The sequence below is a fragment of the Equus asinus genome, chromosome 8 (genome assembly GCF_041296235.1).
Source record: "Equus asinus isolate D_3611 breed Donkey chromosome 8, EquAss-T2T_v2, whole genome shotgun sequence".
Classification (NCBI taxonomy): Eukaryota; Metazoa; Chordata; class Mammalia; order Perissodactyla; family Equidae; genus Equus; species Equus asinus.
Window position 1 is genome coordinate 22,626,810 of NC_091797.1, and position 23,487 is coordinate 22,650,296.

The window sequence follows — 23,487 nt, forward strand, 5'->3', positions numbered from 1 at the left end:
ATTGTCAGATTTTTTTTCTCTTCTTTCTTGCGTTGTGAGTTTGTGGTTAAAACGACAGGGTTATATTTATTCTTGGTGTTTCCCTTCCTTTTATCTTTAATGTTTTATTTAACTTTTGCTAACCTGTTCTGATGGAGAGCTGCTACTTTCTGTTATTGTCCTTCTACTTATCTCCTTTGCTCTTGGTTTTGTAACCCCTTTCCTTTTTTTGATTTTTCAGGTATGAGGGTTTTCCTGAGCATTTCTTGAAGAGGAGGTTTTGTGGCAATGAACTCCCTTAACTTTTGTTTATCTGGGAAAGTTTTTATTTCTCCATCGTATTTGAAGGACATTTTCGCTGGGTGGAGTATTCTTTGCTGCAGGTTTTTGTCCTTCAGAGTTTTGAATAGATCATTCCACTCTCTTCTGGCCTGTAAGGTTTCTGCTGAGAAACCTGCTGATAGCCTTATGGGGGTTCCTTTGTAGGTTATTTCCTTCTGCCTGGCTGCCCTTAGTATTTTCTCTTTGTCGTTGACTTTTGCTAGCTTCACTACTAAATGCCTTGGGGTTGGTCTTCTTACATTGATAAAGTTTGGAGATCTACTGGCTTCTGTCACATGAAGTTCCATCTCTCTCCCCAGGTTTGGGAAGTTCTCAGCCATTATTTCTTTGAATAGGCTTTCTGCCCCCTTCTCCTTCTCTTCTCCCTCTGGTATACCTATAATCCTTATGTTGCATCTCCTAATTGAGTCAGATAATTCTCGGAGAGTTTCTTCATTTCTTTTTAGTCTTAGTTCTCTCTCCTCCTCTGCCTGCAGCATTTCTATATTCCTATCCTCCAAATTGCTAATTCTGTCCTCCATATTATCGGCCCTACTGTTCAGAGTCCAGATTTTTCTTAATCTCCTCCATTGTATTCTTCATGTCCAGTATTTCTGTCTGGTTCTTCTTTATAGCATCAAGCTCTTTTGTGACATAGCTCCTGAACTCATTGAGTTGTCTATCTGCATTATCTTTTAACTCACTGAGTTCTTTAATAATGGCTGTTTTGAAGTCATCGTCATTTAGGTTATAGATTTCATTGTCTTTGGGATTGTCGTCTGTGTATTTGTCATTTCCTTCTGTTCTGGAGATTCAATATATTTTTTCATACTGCTTGATGGCATAGATTTGTGCCTCCGCATAGAGACAGAGTTTAGTTACTGCTTCCACTTGTTTCTACTGGTGTGTGTGTGGGGGGGGGGGGAGCAGCTGTTCAGATGGCACTGACCAGGAACCCTGTCAGCTGTTGCTAACTGGACCCAGGCCCCTCCTCATAGTCACAGTGGTCCTGTGGGGTCCCTCGTCAGCTGTGGGGGCAGTTGCAAGGGAGCTTCAGGCTGCTGGTGCCTACTGTTGCAGACCACCTAGACGTGCTCCCTGCTTAGGGTCTGCAGCGGTGTTATGGGCTTTCCCAGCAGCTGGGAGCAGCATCACCTATATTTGCAGCTCTGTCACTGTCAGAGCCCACAAAATCTTACTTGTCCACTATAGGTCACAGCAGAGCTATGGGTATCTTCTGCAGTCTGTGGTTAGCTCACCTAGCTATGCTACTTTTGCCCCAGGGCCTTCCAGCCTTGTGATTGCTAGGTGGGGGCCTCTCTACTAGTGCTGTGCAGAGGCTATTGCTGAGGCTGCTGTGAGACTGTAGAGTTTCCCCCTGGGCTGTGGAGCCGGGCCGCTGGAACTCCACCCAGCCCCAGACCACTCCCACGGATCTCCGGGAGCCCCTTGCCCCATCTGGGGGACAGCCAGAGTCCATGAGTCTGGCAGCAGCTGTGGGCTGCTGCCCTGCCTGGGGTCCTCCTCTTTGGGACCCTCCCGGCATTCTGAATGCTGGGTGGTGCCTCTCCGCTAACGGCGAGTAGAGGCTTTCCCTGCTGCTGGTACAGAACCCTGGAGTTTCCCCCGGGCCATGGAACCGGGATGCTGGAACTCCACCCAGCCCCAGCCCTCCCCCCCAGGATCTCCGGGAGCCCCTTGTCCCGTCTGGGAGACAGCGAGAATCCATGAGTCCGGTGGCGGCTGGCTGGCTCCTGCCCTGCCCGGGATTCTCCTCTTCGAGACCCTCCTGGCATTCTGAATGCTGGGTGGGACCTCTCTGCTAATGGTGAGTAGAGGCTTTCCCTGCCACCAGTGCAGGACCCTGGAGTTTCCCCCTGGGCCGTGGAGCCGGGCCGCTGGAAGTCCACCCAGCCCCAGTCCTCTCCCCTGGGATCTCTGGGAGCCCCTTGTCCTGTCTGGGAGACAGCTGGAGTCCGTGAGTCCGGTGGCGGCTGGCTGGCTGCTGCCCTGCTCAGGATTCTCCTCTTCGGGACCCTCCCGGCATTCTGAATGCTGGGCGGGGCCTCTCCGCTAATGGCCAGTAGAGGCTTTCCCTGCCGCTGGTGTGGGACCCTGCAGTTTCCCCCTGGGCTTAGGTGTAATTGCGGGGGGGCTTAGGTAGGGCTGTAGTCACCTGTTTCCACTGTTGCTCCTCTGGTGTGCGCACACTCCTGGCCTTGGTGCGTGGCGATGCTATGGGGGAGTCCGCTGGAAGAAAGCCACTTGCAGGTACTAGGCTGCTCGGGGGTCAGGGGTCGGAGAGTTTTCACCTATCTCCACCTCCTCCCGGGGGGAAGTCGTTCACCTTCCAATGTATAGCAGCACGGGTCTCTCAGGCATCCTGAGATGCTATACGGATATCCTTGGTTAAGCGATGAAGGTCCAATTAGTTGTAGATTCGAAGGGGGAGAGGCAAAGAAGACTACTCACTCTGCCATCTGGGTGACATCACCTCTAGTTTCCATTTTTTTGATTACAGCCATCATACTGGGTATGAAGTGGTATCTCATTGTGATTGTTTTTCATTTGTATTATCTTTTTTGGAGAAACGTCTATTCATGTCCTTTGCTCATTTTTAATTGTGTTGTCTTTTCGTTGAATTATAAGATGTATATTCTGGATACTAGATCCTTATCAGATACATGATTTGCAAATAATTTCTACCATAGTCCTAAAGTTTTATACTAAGTTTTCAATTTTTTTTAAAGCACAACTCTTTTTTTCAACTATATCTTTGTTTTGTATTTTTATGTATGGAACTCCAATCTAATATTTAAAAGAAATAAAAATGGAGCTATTCCCAAAGAAGTGGAGAAATCTGAAACCCAGATCACTTGGCGTCTCTCTGTAGCAAATCCCAGACCACTTGCACAAAGCAAATGCAACACAAACAAAACATGTGTTTTCCATTGCACTGAATCATTCTGCACAAATTTTGATCTGTCCACAACACAGAATACAATCTAAAAGACAATGTCCTACACCATAAAGTCTTGGTCATTCTGTTAAAATATTTGAGAACTGTAAGGTATGTGTACCAGGAAGGACTACTAATGTCCACTTGCCTCAAATCGCTATCAGACCTACCAACAATACAGAAGTACTTTGAATATACCCACCTCTTTGCCATTTAAAAATAAAATCTGAAATAAAGATCTTGAAGCAAACATCAAATTGTCACAAACAGCAGCAGAGATCCAAGTATTTAGTGAGAGTCCACTATATAATTCTAAATATCATTTAGAGAAAAATAATGCAGGATAAACAACAACTTTAAAAAGCACACGTTTACAGCTGGAGTGAGTGTAACTTGTACTGAGCTATGCCACACATCCAATGACAGTGATTTACCAGGAGATGATGTTTAGGATTGGTTGCCACATATGGCTTCAGAAAAGAAAGGTTATCTGGCCTACAAAACTTTAGTCACTACACAAATATACAGAAATGAACTAAATTAACTGTTCCACACATATAGGAAAAATAATCCCTTCAATAATAAATGAGGACTTAAAAAAACCTCATATGGGGCTGGTCCCATGGCACAGTGGTTAGCTTGGCATGCTCTGCTTTGGTGCCCCAGGTTCAGACCCCAGGTGCAGACCTACACCACTGTCAGCCACGCTGTGGCGCCATCCCACATATAAAGTGGAGGAAAAGTGGCACAGATGTTAGCTCAGGGCTTATCTTCTTCAGAAAAAAAACAAAGAAACAAAAAAAACACCCTCATATATACTTAAAATAAAACAAAACCTCAAACAAAAAGTCCAAACTAAACTAAATTTCCAGAACTTTAAGTGTGTACTGCTAGCAATGGTATGGCATCCACAAGATCCAAGAGACTTTCAAAGTATACTTGGTCACTGTTAATAGTGACAGAACTATTTTGCTTATCCATTTCTCATACTATAATCTAATTTCTATGTCTGAAAATACTTTAACTCATGGCTAAAACAGTATTTCCTTAAAAACAACTTTGTGAAAATGTTTTTTACCTCTTCTTCCTCAATTTCAGAGGTGTTAAGTTCATGTTTTTGACAGTAAGGACCCTCTTTCCAAGCTTCAGTATCACCACAGTCACAGAAACCTCCACCTCCTGATGTTGTCATCTTGAAAAAAAATTGTAAAGTATCTTGTCAATAAGTATTTACTGAGGGCTATCAGATTATACATAAGAATATCAAGTGCTAAGGGAATAACATTGCTAAAGTGTTTAATTCCTTTGGAGGGATAAAATTAAATAAAATGTCAAACCTCTCAATGTTTTAAAGCTTTTTTGTAAATAAACCTATAGGCTAATTTAAGTGATCTCAAAATAAAATACACTGCTTTGTAGTGTCTAGTAAACTACAGATATTTTAAAGAGGTAAAATATGTCTACCTACACGGCTTCCTTAATTAGGAAAATCACAAGGGTTTTCCTGCTGGGTTTTGGCTAAATCGGTGTAATGTTGGTATCTATGCTACAGGTCCCGTGCTGATCTAACAGGTTCAGCAGTTATAAATATCCTACAGCTGCTGTGCCCTGAAGAGCCTCCTAAGAGTGCTGCATCTGCATGAGAGAAAGGGCCAGGAAAACGACAGGAACAGTCTATGTTTCTTTTCTAACACTCCCTAAACAGCATTCTCTGAAGAGGAAGGAAGCTCAGGAAATACAAAGTGGAATGTACGGTCATAACAACTTTTCACCACCTGCAGGGTTCAAGAATTACTCAGACTTCCTTAAGATATGGCAATGATTCAAGGAATCTAGCAAGACAGAACCTATCATTTAATAATCGGTAGGCTGAAAATTCTGCTTTTTAAAAATACTCGTGTGATAGAGTTTAGCAATGGGTATTAGAGGCAAATTTTAGAATGAGCCCTACTATATTTTGCCCAAAGAAAAGTATTTGTGTTACATATGACAATATTATTAATGTAAACCCACAAATGACTGTCTTTACCAGGGGCTGCAAAGATATTTGCCAAGAAACACGGGCAGGCAGCCTACAGCTTTTATGCTTGTTCTGGTTGCGAAAGATAGGTAGATCAGCTCAAAGGAAACTGGGACTTTCTTATTGATTTATGAAAATAAAGAGAACATATAAAAACACCCGGAGTCCAATTTTGTAGCTGTTTTAGTTCATTATTATCAATACTTGGGGAGAGTGAATAAAAACAGGTGGAACTTCCTGAACCAAGAGGGCTCCTGAATTAATAACGAGAATTAATAACAAGAAGGAATAACAATATTCCTTCTCCACCATTTTATTGGAAATAGGGCGAAAAGTTCTAGCTAGTAACAGTTCCCTAATTTCTGAATGTTCAATTTCCAGTGGAGGAACCAGGACAGGCTAAGCAATAATCTGCCTTTGCCTGTATCCCTGACTTCAGAGCAAACACACCTGATTTTTGGAAAGTGCGGACTGCATTACAGCAGGAAAAACAATAAAATTGGTAGGTCTCAGGTTCTGCACCAGGCCCTCTTCTACACTGCAGTAAATGCGTCTTAAATATCAAGAAATGACAAATCTTCCATAGAAGGTGAGCAAGTGACAGAACATTTCTTAACTGTATAATCCTGTCACTTTCCTCACTCATTTTCTCACATACCCTCCCTCACACTTTTAACTCTCACCTTTATCTTCTAATTTTTTATAACCCTCTTCATAAGCCTAGAATTATGAAGATAATAAACATGAAAAAAATGGCAAAACAAACTAGTTGAAAACCAATATAGAAGAGCTGATATCTGTGTTGCCTTTCTTAAACCATGTGTTCCAAGAAGTTTGGATTCATAATTCATTTCTATACTGCCATCATAGGTTTAATGGTGTTTAAGTAACATAGTTCTTAAACCACTCCCCCCCGTACTAGTGCTAAATCTTGGAATTTTAAAAAAGCAGAAAAGTATCTAGTATAAAATTCAATATTTGGTATAGTTATCATCGGGACATTACTAACCCTATATCGATGGTCTCTGTGAATACTTCCCAAAAAGCAATCCATGCATAAAACACAAGTTGGATCAACTGCACAGTCTCTGTAAAGTTAAAGAAAAAAAAAATCAGAGTGTCATAAAATAACTATATATTTCACAACATAATATTTCAAATTGGAATCCATCCTAGAAGAGCCAGAATAGTGCAGTGCCTTGGTGTTAGAAAGAAGGAACTATTATTCCCAAAGCTCTGTGGAGTCTTTGATCAATGAAGTCAGCTTAGGAAGCTGTTTCTCATACTGGATGTGTGCTTGGCTGTCTCTGAAGGAATATTATTACTAGAATGGTAATACTCCCCAAAGGTTTGAGGATTTGATATTTTAGCAATATTTATATTTTATAAAAATATTTAATATAGATTTCATATTAAAACACACAGATATATATGGAATAGATTTAAAATTTTATGAGGGGCCAGCCTGGTGGTGTAGTGGTTAAGTGCGCATGCTCCGCGATTCTGCAACCCACAAACAAAACAGAGGAAGACGAAACAGACGTTAGCTCAGGCCCAATCTTTCTCACCAAAAACAAGAAAAAGAAAGAATTCTTAAGATATATCTGAGATTTCAAATAACTTCCTCCAAACAGGTGTTTCAGACCAAGGGTCTTCAAAGTGGTATGTACGTATGCACCCCCCAGAAAGGCAAGACATCTAACTAGGACACAAACAGACATTAGAACTTACATTTCTATTTGAATTTTAACTAATTTAAAAGGGAAATTAAACATTCTAAGTGTTCACTATATAGATCAACATGGGTCTCCTCACTTGGTCTGTATGCCCGATGGTCATACAACACATATGGTTCATAAGATATTCTGATGGGAGGGTAAGAGTTCCACTAAGTGGATGGGTTGACTGTGGTGCCCTCAGTGTTTCATCTGCTTTCATCAAATTGCCAATTAGATACATTTATAGATATATCTTAAATAAAAGAATCTTTACAATTCCATGAAACGAGACGGAGAGTCACGAAAATGTTTAAATTTCCCCTTACCCTCATTCCTGTTTCCTCAGAGGCAACCACTCTGTGGTGCTTACTGTGTGCCCTTTTATTTTATATATTCTTGCAAAATGTTTTTGAGTGCCTGTATTTTTAATGTATGCAAATTTTACTGTTATATAACTTATCCTGTTCTTTACGTTTTCAATTTGGTAACATGATCCATTCATTTTGTATGGGTACATCTGATTTGCTGCTTCTAATTGCTACATAACATGCCACGATGTGTATTCAAAACATTTTCTCTCTCTACTATCCCTCTGCTAGACACGTGGATTACCTCCAAGACCATTCTACCACAAATAATGCTGCAATGAACATCCCTGCAAATGTCTGCTTATGGATCTATCTGAGACTTTCTCTGGCAATATAAACGCAAGAGCAGAACCGTTGAGTCATGTATACGTAAAGTTCTTATTCTACTGTCCAGAGTGGCTACATAGTGCCCACCAGTGTGTAAGGGTTTTGATAGTCCTGCATCTTCATCAGCAATTGGTTTTATCTAGTTTTCTAATATGTGCCAGCTTAACATATATGAAACAATATCTTGTTGTTTTAATTTGCATTTCCCTGATAGCTAATATGTTTGAGCAACTCTTCATATGCTTATTGCTTTTGGGGTTTCCTTTTCTATAAATTTCCTGTTTATACCTTTGCCCATTTTTCTGCTGGCATTGCTTTCTTTATCTTGTTCATTTGCAGGAGTTCCCTGTATAACCTAGTCTAGATGTTATTAATCACCTGGAAATATTAAACATTGCAAACATTGTCCCCCATTTGTCATTTGTGTATTAATTTTGCCCATGGGGTCCTTCGTTGAATAAAACTCTCTATTTTGATGCAATTAAGTTTATATGCGCACACACACACACACACACATAAATGGTTTGTGCTTTCAGGTTTCAAGAACTTCTTTCCCCAATCCCACAAAAATATTCTTCATTTTCTTCTATTAAACTTTTGGTTTTATCTTCCTCATTTAGGTGTTTAATTCATCTGGCGTCTACCTTTGTTTATGATGTACAAGAGATACAGTTTTTTTTCTCCATTTATAACGAGCTACTTTCTTTTCCCAACATCTACTAAACAATCTAACTTTTACCTATCACTGTGGTGTCTCTTTTCTAATATATAAGTCCCCACATATCGTTGGGTCTCTATCCCAGCTCTCCAATGCGTGTGAGTGATCTGTTCATTCTTATACCATACCACACTTTATTAGGATGGCTTTGTGGTATGTTTTAATATCTGGTAGGCTAAGTGCCCCTTTATTCTCCTTTTTAAGGTTGACTTAGCTATTCACGAACTCTTATACTTCCACACATCATTTAGGATGAGTTTAGAGAGTTCCTCAAAAATAGCCAGCTAGGGGACGGCCTGGTGGCATAGTGGTTAAGTTCCCACGTACTGCTTTGGTAGCCTGGGGTTTGCTGATTCAGACCCTGGGCATGGACCTGGCACTGCTCATCAAGCCATGCTGTGACAGCATCCCACATAGAATGACTTGTGACTAGGATATACAACCATGTACTGGGGCTTTGGGGAGGGGAAAAAAAAGAGGGAGATTGCTAACAGATGTTAGCGCAGGGCCAAGCTTCCTCACCAGAAAAAAAAGAAAAAAAAAAAAAAAGTAGACCTTTAAAAAAATCCAGCTAAAAATTTAACAGAGATTACTTGGAATTTATTGATAAACTTCAGGAGTAATAACATCCTTATAAGAGTAAATTATCATGTCCATGATTATTTCCTATGTCTTTTATGGAAGTTTTAAAGTTTTCTTCCTAAGTCTTTTATATTCTTGATTAGATTAATATCTAGGTACCGTCCAGGTGTTTTGTTTTTTTTTTGAGGAAGATTAGCCCTGAGCTAACTACTGCCAGTCCTCCTCTCTTTGCTGAGGAAGCCTGGCCCTGAGCTAACATCCGTGCCCATCTTCCTCTACTTTATATGTGGGACGCCCACCATAGCATGGCTTTTGCTAAGCGGTGCCATGTTCGCACCCGGGATCTGAACCGGTGAACCCCGGGCCGCGGAGAAGTGGAACGTGTGAACTTAACCACTGTATCACCGGGCCAGCCCCTCTAGGTTTTGTTTTAATGACACTTTTTTTTTTTAAACTTCATTTTCTAATTGGTTAAGGATGATGAAAAGAAACTATTGATTTTTAGTACTCTTGATGAACTCAAGGTCATTCTAACAGTTGATTCTGTTGTGCTTTTTTCCCAAGGTAAATGAGTACACAGTCTGTACATAATGACAATTTTATCTTTTTCCTTACAATATTTACACATTTACTTATTGTTCTTCCTTTATACTGTTGACAAGGACCTTCAGTAATATGTTAAATAGTAGCAGTCACAGTAGGCATCTTTGTCTTGCTTTAGATATTAAACTAAACATACCTAGAGGTTCTCCATTAAATATTATGTTCACTGTAGGTTTACTAAGAAAGTGCCTTTCTAGAAAGAACCAAGCATTTACTTGCCTTTCCTATACAAATTACACCTCAGAGTAATCAAAGGATTGATGAGAAACTGTGTTTCTTTTATAAAAGAAGACTAGCTAATAAACAAACAAGAAATGATAGGTTAGAATATCATCATTTTGCTACCCCCAATGAAATAATGATGTAGGCAACAAGCATCAGTGACCACTAAAACATTAGGTAAAAAGGCCCATGGAGACCTTTGTAATGGTTGCATCTGCCAGGTACCTAAACCCACTGATCAACCTTAACAAAACAAAAGCACCCAAGCATCATGTGCCTCTTGATACAAAGAACTAAGAAGCTACACATCCGTAATTATGAAGTTATGACTCCCCTCCCCCCACATCACATAACAGAATTGAGTCAAGCCTAACTACCTGTTTAGAGGAAACACATGGAATAAAGAAACATGTGAAGCCACACCATGAAGACACAATCAGCCAAATCTAGAATGTGGGAAATTCCATAGGACAAATGACATGGTTTCTTAGTAACATAAGTGGAAAAAAGAAGAAAAGAAAGAGGGAGAGGAGCTATTACAGATTAAAAGAAAAAATGAGGAATAATAGCCAAATGCAATCTGTAAGCTTTGAATCCACATTGATGAGTCAATCTGGACAATTTCAACTCTGGCTAGATATTAGATATTAAGGAATTAGTGTTAATTTTTTAGGATGTTACTGGTTGTAGAGAAAAAAGCTAAATACCAACTATTGATAAATGGCATACTGTCTGAAATTTGCTCCAAAATAATCTGGCAGGGCAGGAAAAAAGTGTGTTTGTGTGTGTGTGTGTGCACATGCGTGCAGAGATTTAAAAGAGTTGACACATACTGGTAACTGCCGAAGCTGAGCAATGAGTACATGTCAGGTCTATTATACCACTCACCCTACTTGGACGATGTTTGAAAATGTCCCTAAAAAAAAGTTTCTAAAACTCCAATAGATACTCAATAAAATTTGTCTGCTAATTTATATCATAAACTACGGAAATTTATAAAATGCTTTTCTGAATCAAATGAGAAAACCATATTTTTCTTCTGTCAACTATTAAAATAGTGAATTATATTATTAATTGTTTTAAAGATGAACTATCCTTGGATTCCTGAACTAAACTCCATTTGATCACGATGCATCACTTTTTTAGTATATTCTTAATTCAGATAGCTAATATTTTATTTAGGATCCTTTCATCTACATTAATAAGGGGAAATGGCTTTATAATGTCTCCTCTTGAAATTCATCAGGGTTTGAAATCAAGATTATACCAGCCTCATAAAAAGTTAGGAAGTTTTCACTCTTTTCCCCTTTTCTGTAGTAACTGCTGTAAGAAAGGAATTAATTCCTTTAAAATTCCGTAGAACTCACCTCTCCAGTCATTCAGGTATGGGAGGTTTTTGGGAGGGAAGTTCTCTCATTACCACTCCAAGATTTTTCATACTGTACTCAAGTTGCTTATCATTTTTCTACAAATTTACCCATTTCATCTAAGTTTTCACATTTTTTAGGATTTATTCGTTCATAATTGTCTTATCTCAGAGGTTGACAAACTTTCTTGGTTCATGGCATCTCCAGAGTCTCAACAGTTTTTTCAGGGCACTCCTAGACCAAAAGAAACTCTTAACTGTTCTGTTTATTAACTAGTCAGGCTCAAACAACTTAGCAGCTGTGGGGCCTGCACAATCTCTCAAATCTTAGATCAGATTGGACACCGCCACCCTCGTTTCCAATTCCACAAGGCATTTGCTTTTCAATCACAGTAACACAGCGGATTCACCTTCGCAAGGTATCATCAAAAGGAACGCAGTGAGCATACTTCTCAATTTTTATTTTGAATTCTGTGTATTTGCATCTTCTCTTTTTCTTATTCAGTCTTGCCAGAAAATTGGCTTAGTAATTCCAAAGAGTCAATATCTCAACTTTTTACTTTTGTTTCATTTTCTGACCTTTTCACTTCCTTCTTCTTTTTCCTTGGAGGGTTCCCATTGTTCTTTTTCTAACTCCTTGAACTGAATGTTTACTTAGTTTATTTTTGTATTTACTTTTTATCTTTCAAATAATTTTACTTATAGAAAAGTTGCAAAACAGCAGAGTTCCTTTATATCCTTACCAAGCTTTCCCTAATGTTAACCGTAGTTCAAGGAAGTTAACAATGGCACAAAATAAACTAGAGCCCTTATTCAAATACCATCAATTTCCCCATTAAGGTCCTTTTATCTCTTCCAGGATCCAATATAGGATCCCACATTTCGTTAGCTGTCACGTCTCCTTAGTCAATTTGTGACAGTTCCTCAGGCTTTTCCTGACTTTCATCACTATAACCCTTTTGAAGATACTGGTCAGTCATTTTGTAGATGTCCCACAATTAGGGTTTGTTTGATGTTTTCATGATTAGGAAGAGGTATGCATTTTTGGCAAGAATACCAGAAAAGTGATGCTGTGTCCTTCTCAAGTGCATCATAACAGAGGGCACAAGACGTTAATTTGATACGTCTTACTACTGGTGACGTTAACTGTGCTCACTTCATTAAGATTGTGTCTGCCAGATTTCTCTGCTGTAAAGTTGCTACTGTTTCCTTCTGTAATTAAATATATTTGAGAAGACACTCTGTGACTATGCAAATATCCTATTTCTCCTCAAACTTTCACCCACTAGTTTTAGCATCCACCAAGGGACCTTGTCTACAATTATTACTGTGTTAGGTGCCTAATAGTGATTCTCTATTTCCCTCATTCCTGTTTTATTTATTAATTGGAACTCTTCAGCATGAGAAAGCTACTGAAAACATCCCCTCTACCCCGTTTATCTGTTCAAATATTTGGTTTTATCAGTATGGACTCATGGATATTTATTTTATTCTATGGTTATAATTTAATACTATCATTATTTATTTTATTGATTAAATTGTTTCAGCTGTGGCCACTGGGTGCTCTTTCAGGTTGGCTCCTGTGCCTTTTCAAAACGCTCCCTCCTTTCTGAGTACTTTCTTACCTTCTGGTAACACAAGACGTTCCAGGCTTATTTTATATTTTCCCTGTCCCAACCCTGGAATCAATCATTTCTCTCTGGAGCTCTGATTCCTTTTATTAGACAGCAGTATTTAGAAACCAATTTTTAAACTTGCTTTTTTCTTGGCAAATACAGTAGTCCCCTCTTATCTGCAGATGGTATCAATTTCTATATCGAACCCAACACTGCAACAGTCAACCTGATAACTGAGCAGGCTACTAAGTGACTACTGGGCACAGCGCATACAGCATGGACACACGGACAAAGGGGTAATTCACGCTCTAAGTGGGACAGTGTGAGATTTCACCATGCTACTCAGAACAGAGTGCAATTTAAAACTCATGAACTGATTGTTTCTGGAATTTTCCAATTAATATTTTTGGCCCATGGCTGACCGCAGGGAACTGAAACCGTGGGTGAGGGAGGACTACTGTGTTTTAAAGGTATGCATTTCTCTCTAAATGTCCCTTTAGCTGTGTCCCCAATTTCAACAGGTACTGCTTTTGTTACTCAGTTCTCTTTCTAAATTTCCTCAGGGATTTTCCTGAACTTAATTTAGCAATGCTAGTTTCTAAACATAAAATTTATTTAACCTACCCTTTTGATGTTTCTAATTTTTATTGCCTTAAAGATAGTGGGAGAACAATCTGTAAGGCTCTAAGCCTTGAGAATTAACTGAGGTTTCCTTTAATGTCAAATATACAGATCCTTTTTAGAAAATTGAGATATAATTCACATATTATAAAATTCACCTTTTCAAAGTGTACAACTCGGTGGTTCTTAGTGTATCTACAAGGTTGCACAACCAACCAGAACATCTGGAGAAAGGTCTATTGAAATCCTTGGCCCATTTTCTAACTGGGTTGTCTTTTGTGTCCTTTGTTTCCTACCACAAATTCTGTTTGTCAGAGATGGAGTCTGCTGCTCTAGCCTCTGTTTGTATCACACTTTTTGCCTGATGCGTTTTTCTCCATTATTCCTGTTTTTAGTGATTTTCTGTTTTACTTCACCTCTCATAGACAACCGTTTTGGATTTTTAAAAATCAACCTGACAGCCATTGTCTTTGTATTTTTATATAATTACAAAGAAGAGCAAAGCCAGAGCCTTGTCTTCTAGGAGCCCATCATTTAACAGAAAAGACAGCTGTGTACAGTTACCATAGCAGCTCTTAACTGCCATATTAAAGGTACGCGGGGCTGGCAAAAGCACCCAAGGATCCCTGAGATCTAGGGTTTTGTCAAAAGCAGTCACCTCCAAACTCTCTTGATCAGGCAACACTTCTACTAAAATTTTTAGAGTATGCACTATTTATTTATATGTAAATATATTTAAATTACATATATATTTAGTAAGTTATATATATATATGCACTGCTGTACTAATTAAAGTCTCTCAATTATACTACTGTGTAATTGGAGTCCAAGAAGTAGAAAAACCAAGGCAAAAAAGGTATTTAAAGAAATAACCTAAACTTCCCTAATTTGGTTAAAGACATCAACTTGCAGATCCAAGAAACCCCAAGAGGATAAAATAAAGAACATACAGCTAGGCATATCACAGTCAAACTGCTAAAATCCAAAAAATAAAGTGAAAATTTTGAAAGTGAAAATCTTAAAGGCAGTTAAGGAAAACCAACACATTTCATAGAAGGGAATATAGATATGCCAATTAAAGCTGGCATCATCAGAAACAACAGAGGTCAGAAGACAATGGAACAAGATCTTTAAAATGTTGAAAAGTAAAAAAAAAAGTCAACCTCAGAATTTTACATTCAAGAGTACATCCTTAAAAAAATGAACGCAGACTTCTAGTTTCCAGTCCAGCACGTAAGAAGTTCAGAGGTTGCCACTCCATCCTGACAACCAGTAAAAGGCTGAACAAACTGAAAAATCAACAATTCCTCTTAGATCAACAAGCGAAGTAAGGTCACAGGGCAAACTGCCACCCCCAAAATTGGAGAGACCAACAGGTGAATACAGAAAATCACAACTTATGAGAACAGAAACGCAAGAGCAAAAACCTCCACAGGAGCCAGGGCTGATGTAGGGAAATCTGAACTGTAAGTGACAAATTGCTGGAGGCTCAGCGTGGCACGTTTGAGAGATTAACAACTTCAGGGGAGCCAGTCACTGGGGTCTCCAAACTTTAGTGAGTTTTATTTCCTGAAGTTCTACCAGGTTCTCACAGTGATTATCAGAGAAACATTCTCTCAGCCTTCCAGCAGGGGAAGAGGAAAGGAACCATTTTGAAATACGCCAGTGCATTCTGTTTTTCTTAAAGTCTGCCCTCAGAAGAAACTATTTAATCAGAGACTAACCTGCTGGGGTTTTATCAGGGTCTAACTGACCTGGAAAAGGGACATACCCAATGCCTCTAGCCATCCTGACCACCTAAAGGGGGTTGGGGAGCATTAAGAAGCACACATGAGGGGGCAGCCCAGTAGCGCAATGGTTAAGTGTGCATGTTCTGCTTTGGTGGCCCGGGGTTTGCTGGTTTGGATCCCAAGTGCGGACATGGCACCGCTTGGCAAGCCATGCTGTGGTAGGCATCTCACATATAAAAAAGTAGAGGAAGATGGGCATGGATGTTAGCTCAGGGCCAGTCTTCCTCAGAAAAAAGAGGATGATTGGCAGCAGTTAGCTCAGGGCTAATCTTCCTCAAAAAAAAAAATTAATTAAAAAAAAAAAGAAGCACACATAAAGTTCACAGTCCAGAGGTACTGGCTCACTAAAAGACTGAAAACTAATCACAGGACTATGGAATGCTTCTCCTCCCCCACTCCTTACCAACACATTACTAAGGGCCTATTTATAGGAGTTCCTTTCACCCAGGATATCATATGCCTGGCTACCAAGATAAAATTATAAGACACACTAAAAGGCAAAAAATACAGTTTGAAGAGACAGAGCAAGCATCAAAACCAGACTCAGATATGGCAGGAATGTTGGAATTATCAAACCTGGAATTCAAAACAACTATGATTAATAAGGCTATATCCATGCTCTAATCGATACAGTAGACAGTATGGAAGAACAGATGGGCAATGTAGGCAGAGATAGAAATCCTAAGAAAGAACCAAAAAAGAAATACTAGAAATCAAAAACACTGTGACAGAAAAGAAGAATGTCTCTGATGTGTGCTTACTAGTAGGCTGGACACAGCTCAGCAAAGAATCTCTGAGCTTGAGGCTCTCTCCATAGAAAGCTCTAAGACTGAAAAGCAAACAGAAAGAAGACTGGGAGAAAAACAGAACAGAATGTCCATGAACTGTGGGACGCCTACAAAGGGTATAACATATGTGCAATAGGAATACCAGGAAGAGAAGAAAGAGTAAGAACTGAAGAAATATTTGAAACAATAATTACTGAGAATTTCCCTAAATTAATGTCAGACACCAAACCACAGATCCAGGAAGCTCAGAGAACACAAAGTGGGATAAATGCCAAAAAACTATACCTAGGTACATTATCTTCAAACTACAGAAAATCAAAGAAAAAGAAAAAAAAACCTGAAAGAAGCCAGAAGAGAAAACACCTTACCTACAGAGGAACAAAGGTAAGAATTACATCTGACTTCTCCTCAGAAACCATGCCAGCAAGAGGAGAGTGGAGTGAAATACTTAAAAGTGTTGAAAGAAAAAACCTCCACAAACCTAGAATTCTGTACCTGTAAAATCCTTATCCTTTAAAAGTGGAGGAAGAAAACCTTTCTCAAAAGTGGACTTAGATTAGTTGTAAATATATATTGCAAATTCTAGGGCAACTACTGAAAAGAGTAAAAACAAGTATAACTGATAGGCTATGAAAGGAGCAACTATATTAGCATCTGATAAAATAGACCTTGAGACAAGGAATATTACCAGAATTAATAAAGGACACTGACATTTCATAATGATAAAAGGGTCTATACATCAGGAAGTCATAGCAATTATAAATATCTACGTATGTGGCTTAATAAAAGAGCTTACAGACACATGAAACATAAACTGATAGAACTAGAAGTAAACAAATTCACAATCACTTTTGATGATTTTAATGCCCCTTTCTCAGTAATTGACAGAACAACTAGTCATAAACATCAGTAAGTATACAGAAGACCTGAATGGCCCTATCAACTACCTTGTCCTAATTGTCCTAAATGACGTTACAGAATATTTCATTCAACAACTACAGAATACATCTTTTCAAGTGCATATGCAATGTACAAGCCTGACCATGGTGCTGAGTCATAAAACAAGTCTCAATAAATTTCAAGATGGAAATCTTACAGAACACTTAATTGTGTTAGAAGTTGGTTGCAATATGACATCTAGGAAAGCCTCCAATACTTGGAAACAAGGCACTTGTAAATAACCCATGGATTAAAGAATCAAATATAAGCACATTAGACCTCAAGTAAGTAGAAGAAAGAATAACAACAGAGCAGAAATTAATAAAACAAACAGATAAAAGAGAAAATTAACAAAGCGAAACACTGATTCTTTGAAAAGATTGTAAAACTAAAGAGAGAAAACACAAACTACTAATATCAGGAATGAAAAAAGGGACATCATTATAGATACCACAGGCATGGATAGCATATGGAAATATTATGTGCAACTTTATGTCAATAAATTTGACATTATACAATGAAACATATTTCTTGAAAAACACAATGTACCAAAACTGACACGAGATGAAATAAAGTTCTGAATATCTCTAATGAGTATCAAAGAAATTTAATTTGTCCTCAAAATCTTCCTCCAAAGTAAACACCAATCTTGATAATTTGTTTCACTGGTCAATTCTATCAAACATTTAAGAAAGAAATCACACCAATTTTACAAAAATTCTTAGGACACTACAAGAGAAGGACAGACTGGTATATTTCGTGGAATACGGACACAAAAAAATCCTTAACACAACATCAGCAAATTGAATCCAGCAATATATAAAAGTCACAAAACATGATAATCAAGTGGGGTTTACTTCAGTAATGAGACACATTTGAAAAAAATCAATGCAATCACTAATGGAATAAAAAAGGAAAACTATGATAATCTCAATAGATGCAGTAAAAGCCCCTGACAACATTCAATAGTCATTTATAATATTAAAAAAAAACAAAAACTACTAGAACCACTAAACTAATTCAGCAAGGTCAAAGGGCACAAGTTCAATATCAGAAACCAACTGTATTTCTTTATACTCACAGAAAAAAAATGGAAACTAAAACTAAGAAAAAAAATATCACCAGGAACTATTATTTAGGAATAAGCGTAACAAAAGGTGTACACAACTTCTACATAAACACTGTGAGACATTGCTGAAAGAGATTAGCGGTGACAACCTCAATAAATGGGGAGACAGAAGATGCTCACGGATTGGAAAACTATTGCTAAAACGTCAATTCTCCCCAAACTGATCTACAGAGTTAATGCAATCCTAATTATATAATCTCAGCAGTCTTTCTTAAAAATAAAAACTGACAAGCTAATTCTAAAGTTTATAAAATGCAAAGGACCTGAAATAGACAAAAACATTTTAAAAGGAACAAAAATGGAAGCTTTACACTAATCAATTCAAGGCTTACTATAAAGCTACAGTAGGGGCTGGCCCAGTGGTGCAGTGGTTAAGTTCACAGGATTCGCTTCAGCAGCCCCAGGTTTGCCGGTTCGGATCCCCAGTGCAGACCTATGGTACCACTTGTCAAGCCATGCTGTGGCAGGCATTCCACATGTAGAATAGAGGAAGATGGGCACGGAAGTTGGCGCAGGGCCAATCTTCCTCAGCAACAAGAGGAGGATTGGTGGTGGATGTTAGCTCAGGGCTAATCTTCCTCAAAAAAAAAAAAATTAAATTAAAAAAAAGTTACATTAAAAGATAATGTGGTTACTGACATAGAATAGCCACATCAGTGAATGGAATAGACTACAGTGTTCTGAAATATACCTTCACTTATACGGTCAAATGGTTTTTGATAAAATACCAAAGCAATTTAATGGGGAAAGGAACAAATGGTGCTGGAACAACTGGATATCCACGTTATAAACAAATGAAGCTCATCCGTAGTCTACCTCAAGCCATATAAAAAGTTAGTTTGAGAGAAATCATAGCCAGACATAAAATCTAAAACTTCAAAGTTTAGGGGCTGGCCCAGTGGCGCAGTGGTTAAGTCCATGCACTCTGCTTTGGCGGCCCGGGGTTCACTGGTTCGGATCCTGGGTGCAGACCTACACATTGCTTGTCAAGCCATGAGGAGGCAGGCGTCCCATGTATAAAGTAGAGGAAGATGGGCAGGGATGTTAGCTCAGGGCCAGTCTTCCTCAGCAAAAAGAGGAAGATTGGCAGCAGATGTTAGCTAAGGGCTAATCTTCCTCAAAAAATAAGTAAATTAAAAAAATAAAATAAAATAAAATTTCAAAGTTTATAGAAGGAAACACTGAGAATATCTTTGCCACCTGGGAGAAGGTACACATTTCCTAAACACAGGAAACAATCATCATCCAAGAAAAAAATCGGTAATTGGAACTTGATCAAAATAAAAACTTTTGTCATCAAAAGGCACCAAGGGGCCAGCCCTGTGGCTCAGTGGTTGAGTACTCGTGCTCCGTTTCAGCAGCCCAGGGTTTTGCCGGTTCAGATCCTGGGCGTGGACCTAGTGCCACTTGTCAGGCCATGCTGAGGAGGCGTCCCACATGCCACAACTAGAAGGACCTACAACCAGAATATACAACTATGTACTGGACGGGTTTGGGGAGAAGAAGAAGGAAAAAAAAAAAAAAAAAGATTGGCAATAGATGTTAGCTCAGGACCAATCTTTAAAAAAAAAAGACACCATACAAGCAAGCCACAGTCTGGGAGAAAATACTCACAAAATATGTGTGACAAAGGATTTGGATGCAGAATATATAAAGAACTCCAAAACTCAATAATAAAAAGACAAACAATCCAATAAAAAATGGACAAAAGACTTGAACAAAAACTTCAGGAGTCAGATGAATGAGCAATGAGCACATGAAAAACTGCCCCAACGTCATCAGTCATCAGGGAAAATTAAAACCATAATGAGATACCACTACATAGAAGGTCAAAAATTAAAAAGACTGACAACATCAAATGCTAGTGAGGATGCCAAGCAAGTGGAACTTTCATATATTACTGGTGAGAATGAAAAAGCATTTTGGAAAAAGTTTTGGCGGCTTCTTATTAAGTTCAACACAAACCTGCTCTTTGACCCAGCAATTCCACTTCTGTGGACTTATCCATCAAAAATTAAACACATGTCCACAAAAAGACTTGTTTACAAATGGTCACAGCCAGCAACTAATGTATCAGCTAAGACTGTTCACTGTATTAGATTACAGTCTAGAAAGACCCATCTTAACGGTGTCTTAATATTCCTAAAATGTACCATGAAAAGCTGCAGATTTTTAATAGTGCAAGATTTACGTCATTTGCTATATTAAACACATACAAGTATGGCTAAGTACAGAATAATAATGTCTAATACTTTAATATGTTGCATTTAAAGTAATGTTGGCATAAGCTGATATGATTTATGAAATAAATTACCATTTTTCTTTCCTTTAAATTTTTAAAACTTCCACTAAAAAAACAGAATGACTTGTCTAAAAAAAAAGAAAAAGGTCACAGAAGCTTTATTCATGAGTCTCAAACTGGAAACAACCCAAATGCTCATCAACAGGACAATGGATTATGGGCAATAACAGTACACTCATACAACAGACTAGTACTCAGCAACAAAAATGGAATCAACTTCTAATAATCATAACATCGTGGATGAATCTGATAGACATTATGCTAAGTAAAAGAAGTCAGGTACAAAAGAGTATGACTTCATTTTTATGAAGTTCTAGAATAGGCAAAACTAATCTAAGGCGAAAATATCAGAATATTGGTTACCTAGAGGCTAGAGCTATTAGGAGGGAAATTTCTAGTCAAATGGAAATGTTCTGTATCTTGATAGGATGTGAGTTACATGAAGCTAACTATTGTCAAAAGCATACAATTAAGATTTGTGCCTTCTGAAATATGTAAATTTTCCCTTAAAAAAAAAGAACTCAGGGTACCAAAGAGGAAAATTCTGGTACTATAAATCTGAGTTTCCTTACCTGAAAGGACTACCCTATAGTAATCTATTCACAGTTGTACTATTTCCTAACATCTAGACAAAGGCACACACGTAAAGTTGATATTGTACCCCATGTACTTCTATGTTTGACCCTGCACCAAACAGGGGCAGAACAAATAAAAATGACCACAAACCTCCAAATCAAGAATAGAAGACTCATTTTAGACAACTATAGGAATCCAAACTGTCTAGGAGATATCAACTATCCACTCCCTGCCACTTCCCAGGTCAGAGAGAGCAGTGTAGACAAGGGAAATTCCAATACACTGAAGGCCACAGAGACAACACATAGCATCGAACTTCTAGGAATTTACCTTGAGAAATACAGAAACGTGTAAAAAGAGATGTGCACAAATACATACAGGGTGCTCTCTGCAGCACAGTTTGCCATAGGAAAAAAACCCTAGAAATCCTCCATTTCTAATTTCATTAATATTAATGAAATAATTAATGAAATAATAACTTAAATAAACTATGGCCTGTCTTTACTATGGAAACACAAGAGTGAAAAGAATGACACAGATTTATATATACTGACGGAAAGATCTCCAAAACAAACTGATAAATGAAAAAAAGCCACAATTATAATATATACAGTATAATTTCTTTCTTGTAGCATATCCATAGACGACTATTCGTGTTAAAAACAAACAGTCTTAAAATAGAACTCTGCTAAAGAGAGATCAAAGTTTCAGGTTTTTTAAAAAGCAAGAAACTCAACAAACAACTCTTCTTACTGGAAATAAGTGGTGCCGCCATGTTAGAGCTTTATTCTTCCAGACAGAAAAGGAATGAAACTATGTCCACCCCTCTGCTTGATATTACCCCTGGCTCAGTAATTATCTGAAGACTAAGTATTTGGTTTTAAAAAATCTTACATATATAAATATTTTACAGTTCCCTAAGTGCTTTTATATACATTACCTCATTTTATCTAACCACTCTGTGAGGGAGGAAGAATAACTCAAAACACCTAAGAAATCAGACTTCTAATGCTCATCCACATCCGAGTCTGCATCTCTTTCAGACACAGGAGAATTACACTTTGCTGCCCTGTTTTGCAGTCAGACCTTCTGACCAGTTCTGGCTAAAGGGATGTGGGCATCCTCGTTTCTGAGCCAGAGCAATTTTTGATCCAGGCAAGACCCTTCAGCTCTACTCTTCTCCTGCTGTGGCGAACCCTGAAGCATGACGCTCAGTTTGTGGAGACACAGCATGGCGTGAAGCAACTACCTACAGCAGAAGGACCCTCCACTCATCAGCCCCAGTGATCTGAACCGGTCACACAGTCTGAGTAATAAATATATTTCAAGTATTTAAATTCTCTGAGATTGTAGGGTTATCTGTTATTTTTCGCATAACCTCATCTATCATTACTGACAGAATCAGAGTTAAAAAAAAAATTAAACCTGAGCAAAACCGTTTGATAGTTTATGATAAAGCGTCATGAAGTACTTACTATCTGGAAACATATGCTATGAATATTTCTAACTGATGCCAGCATAACTCCCCGACCCCCAACTTTTGGGATCCATAACATTCATGCAGTAAGTTTTTAAATGTTAAAAAGGAATGTTCTCAATTTAACTATACAAAGAAAACAAGGGAACTAAACCTAACTTCTCTATATCTAACAGAAATGTTAAACTCAAATTAAAATTTAAACCACACACTGAAGTATATTTCACATTCTACCAATGTTCTATTTTTCTTAATGGTTATCAAATGTCAAAATATACAGTTACAATCAAAATCAACACTCAGATAACTGCCCCTAATAACAACCGTCTTTATTTAGAAAATAACAAGCACTACGTTTGACTACACTTTTCCTAATAGAGAACTAAGTATAGATAAATACCATAAAAATTAGGCTACTGCCTGAAAACACACATAGCTTTTTCTGACATTACAGAGGCTTCAGCAAGATAATTTATGACCTAGACAATTTGAGAAACTATGAACAACTAACTCTCTACAGAAAAACTAACCGAATTCCCTTCACAAACCCCCTTCTTAAGTATTATACATAAAAGGCTACTCACTATCTTTTTTTCTGCTTAAAGAAAATCTCCACCCTATGGACATAAGTCACCTTTATCTTGAAGGGTCTAGCTTAGAAACTCTCCCAGAGTTCCACTAACCATATTTCATCTTTCCAATGACAGACTCCGTGTCATTTTACCAGGGCACTGGGATCCATGAGAACACCTACTTTGAACAGGAAACACACAACCCCAGGACCCCAGCATGCCACTTACTAAGACTTTACTATGTACCAAGTATTGTGGAAAGCACTACACAAAGAATCTCATTTACTTTCTCAACAACTATGTAATAAAAGAACTTGGCTGGCCTTTGTCCCGGGGGTTCTTGGAGGTAACCTCTAAATCTTTGGAATTTCCCACGTGACAGGAGTGTCTCTGTTATTCATACTGCACCACCCCCGGCCACTACACCCATGAGTTCATGCTCGTGAGATGACACTGTGGGAGTTAGGCACACCAGAAAGAGGGTTGTGGCTTTC

The 23,487-nt window shown here is 38.4% G+C and overlaps 1 protein-coding gene across 15 annotated transcripts in view; it reads right to left on the reverse strand.

The window, feature by feature from the left end:
- UBR2 (ubiquitin protein ligase E3 component n-recognin 2) overlaps positions 1-23,487 on the reverse strand; it is a 124,170-nt gene that overhangs the window by 83,246 nt on the left and 17,437 nt on the right. For 13 of the 15 annotated variants that reach the window (XR_006531951.2, XR_006531950.2, XR_006531952.2 and 10 more), the window contains exons 3-4: positions 6,289-6,367; positions 4,338-4,451 (exon numbers count right to left, since the gene is read on the reverse strand). The exons of the other annotated variants lie outside the window; for them this stretch is intronic. Coding sequence is in view for 8 of the 13 variants with exons in the window: in XM_070514935.1 (XP_070371036.1) it covers positions 4,338-4,451; positions 6,289-6,367 (193 nt within the window). In the remaining 5 variants the exon portion in view is untranslated. The remainder of the gene's footprint in view (positions 1-4,337; positions 4,452-6,288; positions 6,368-23,487) is intronic. 15 annotated transcript variants of the gene reach the window in all.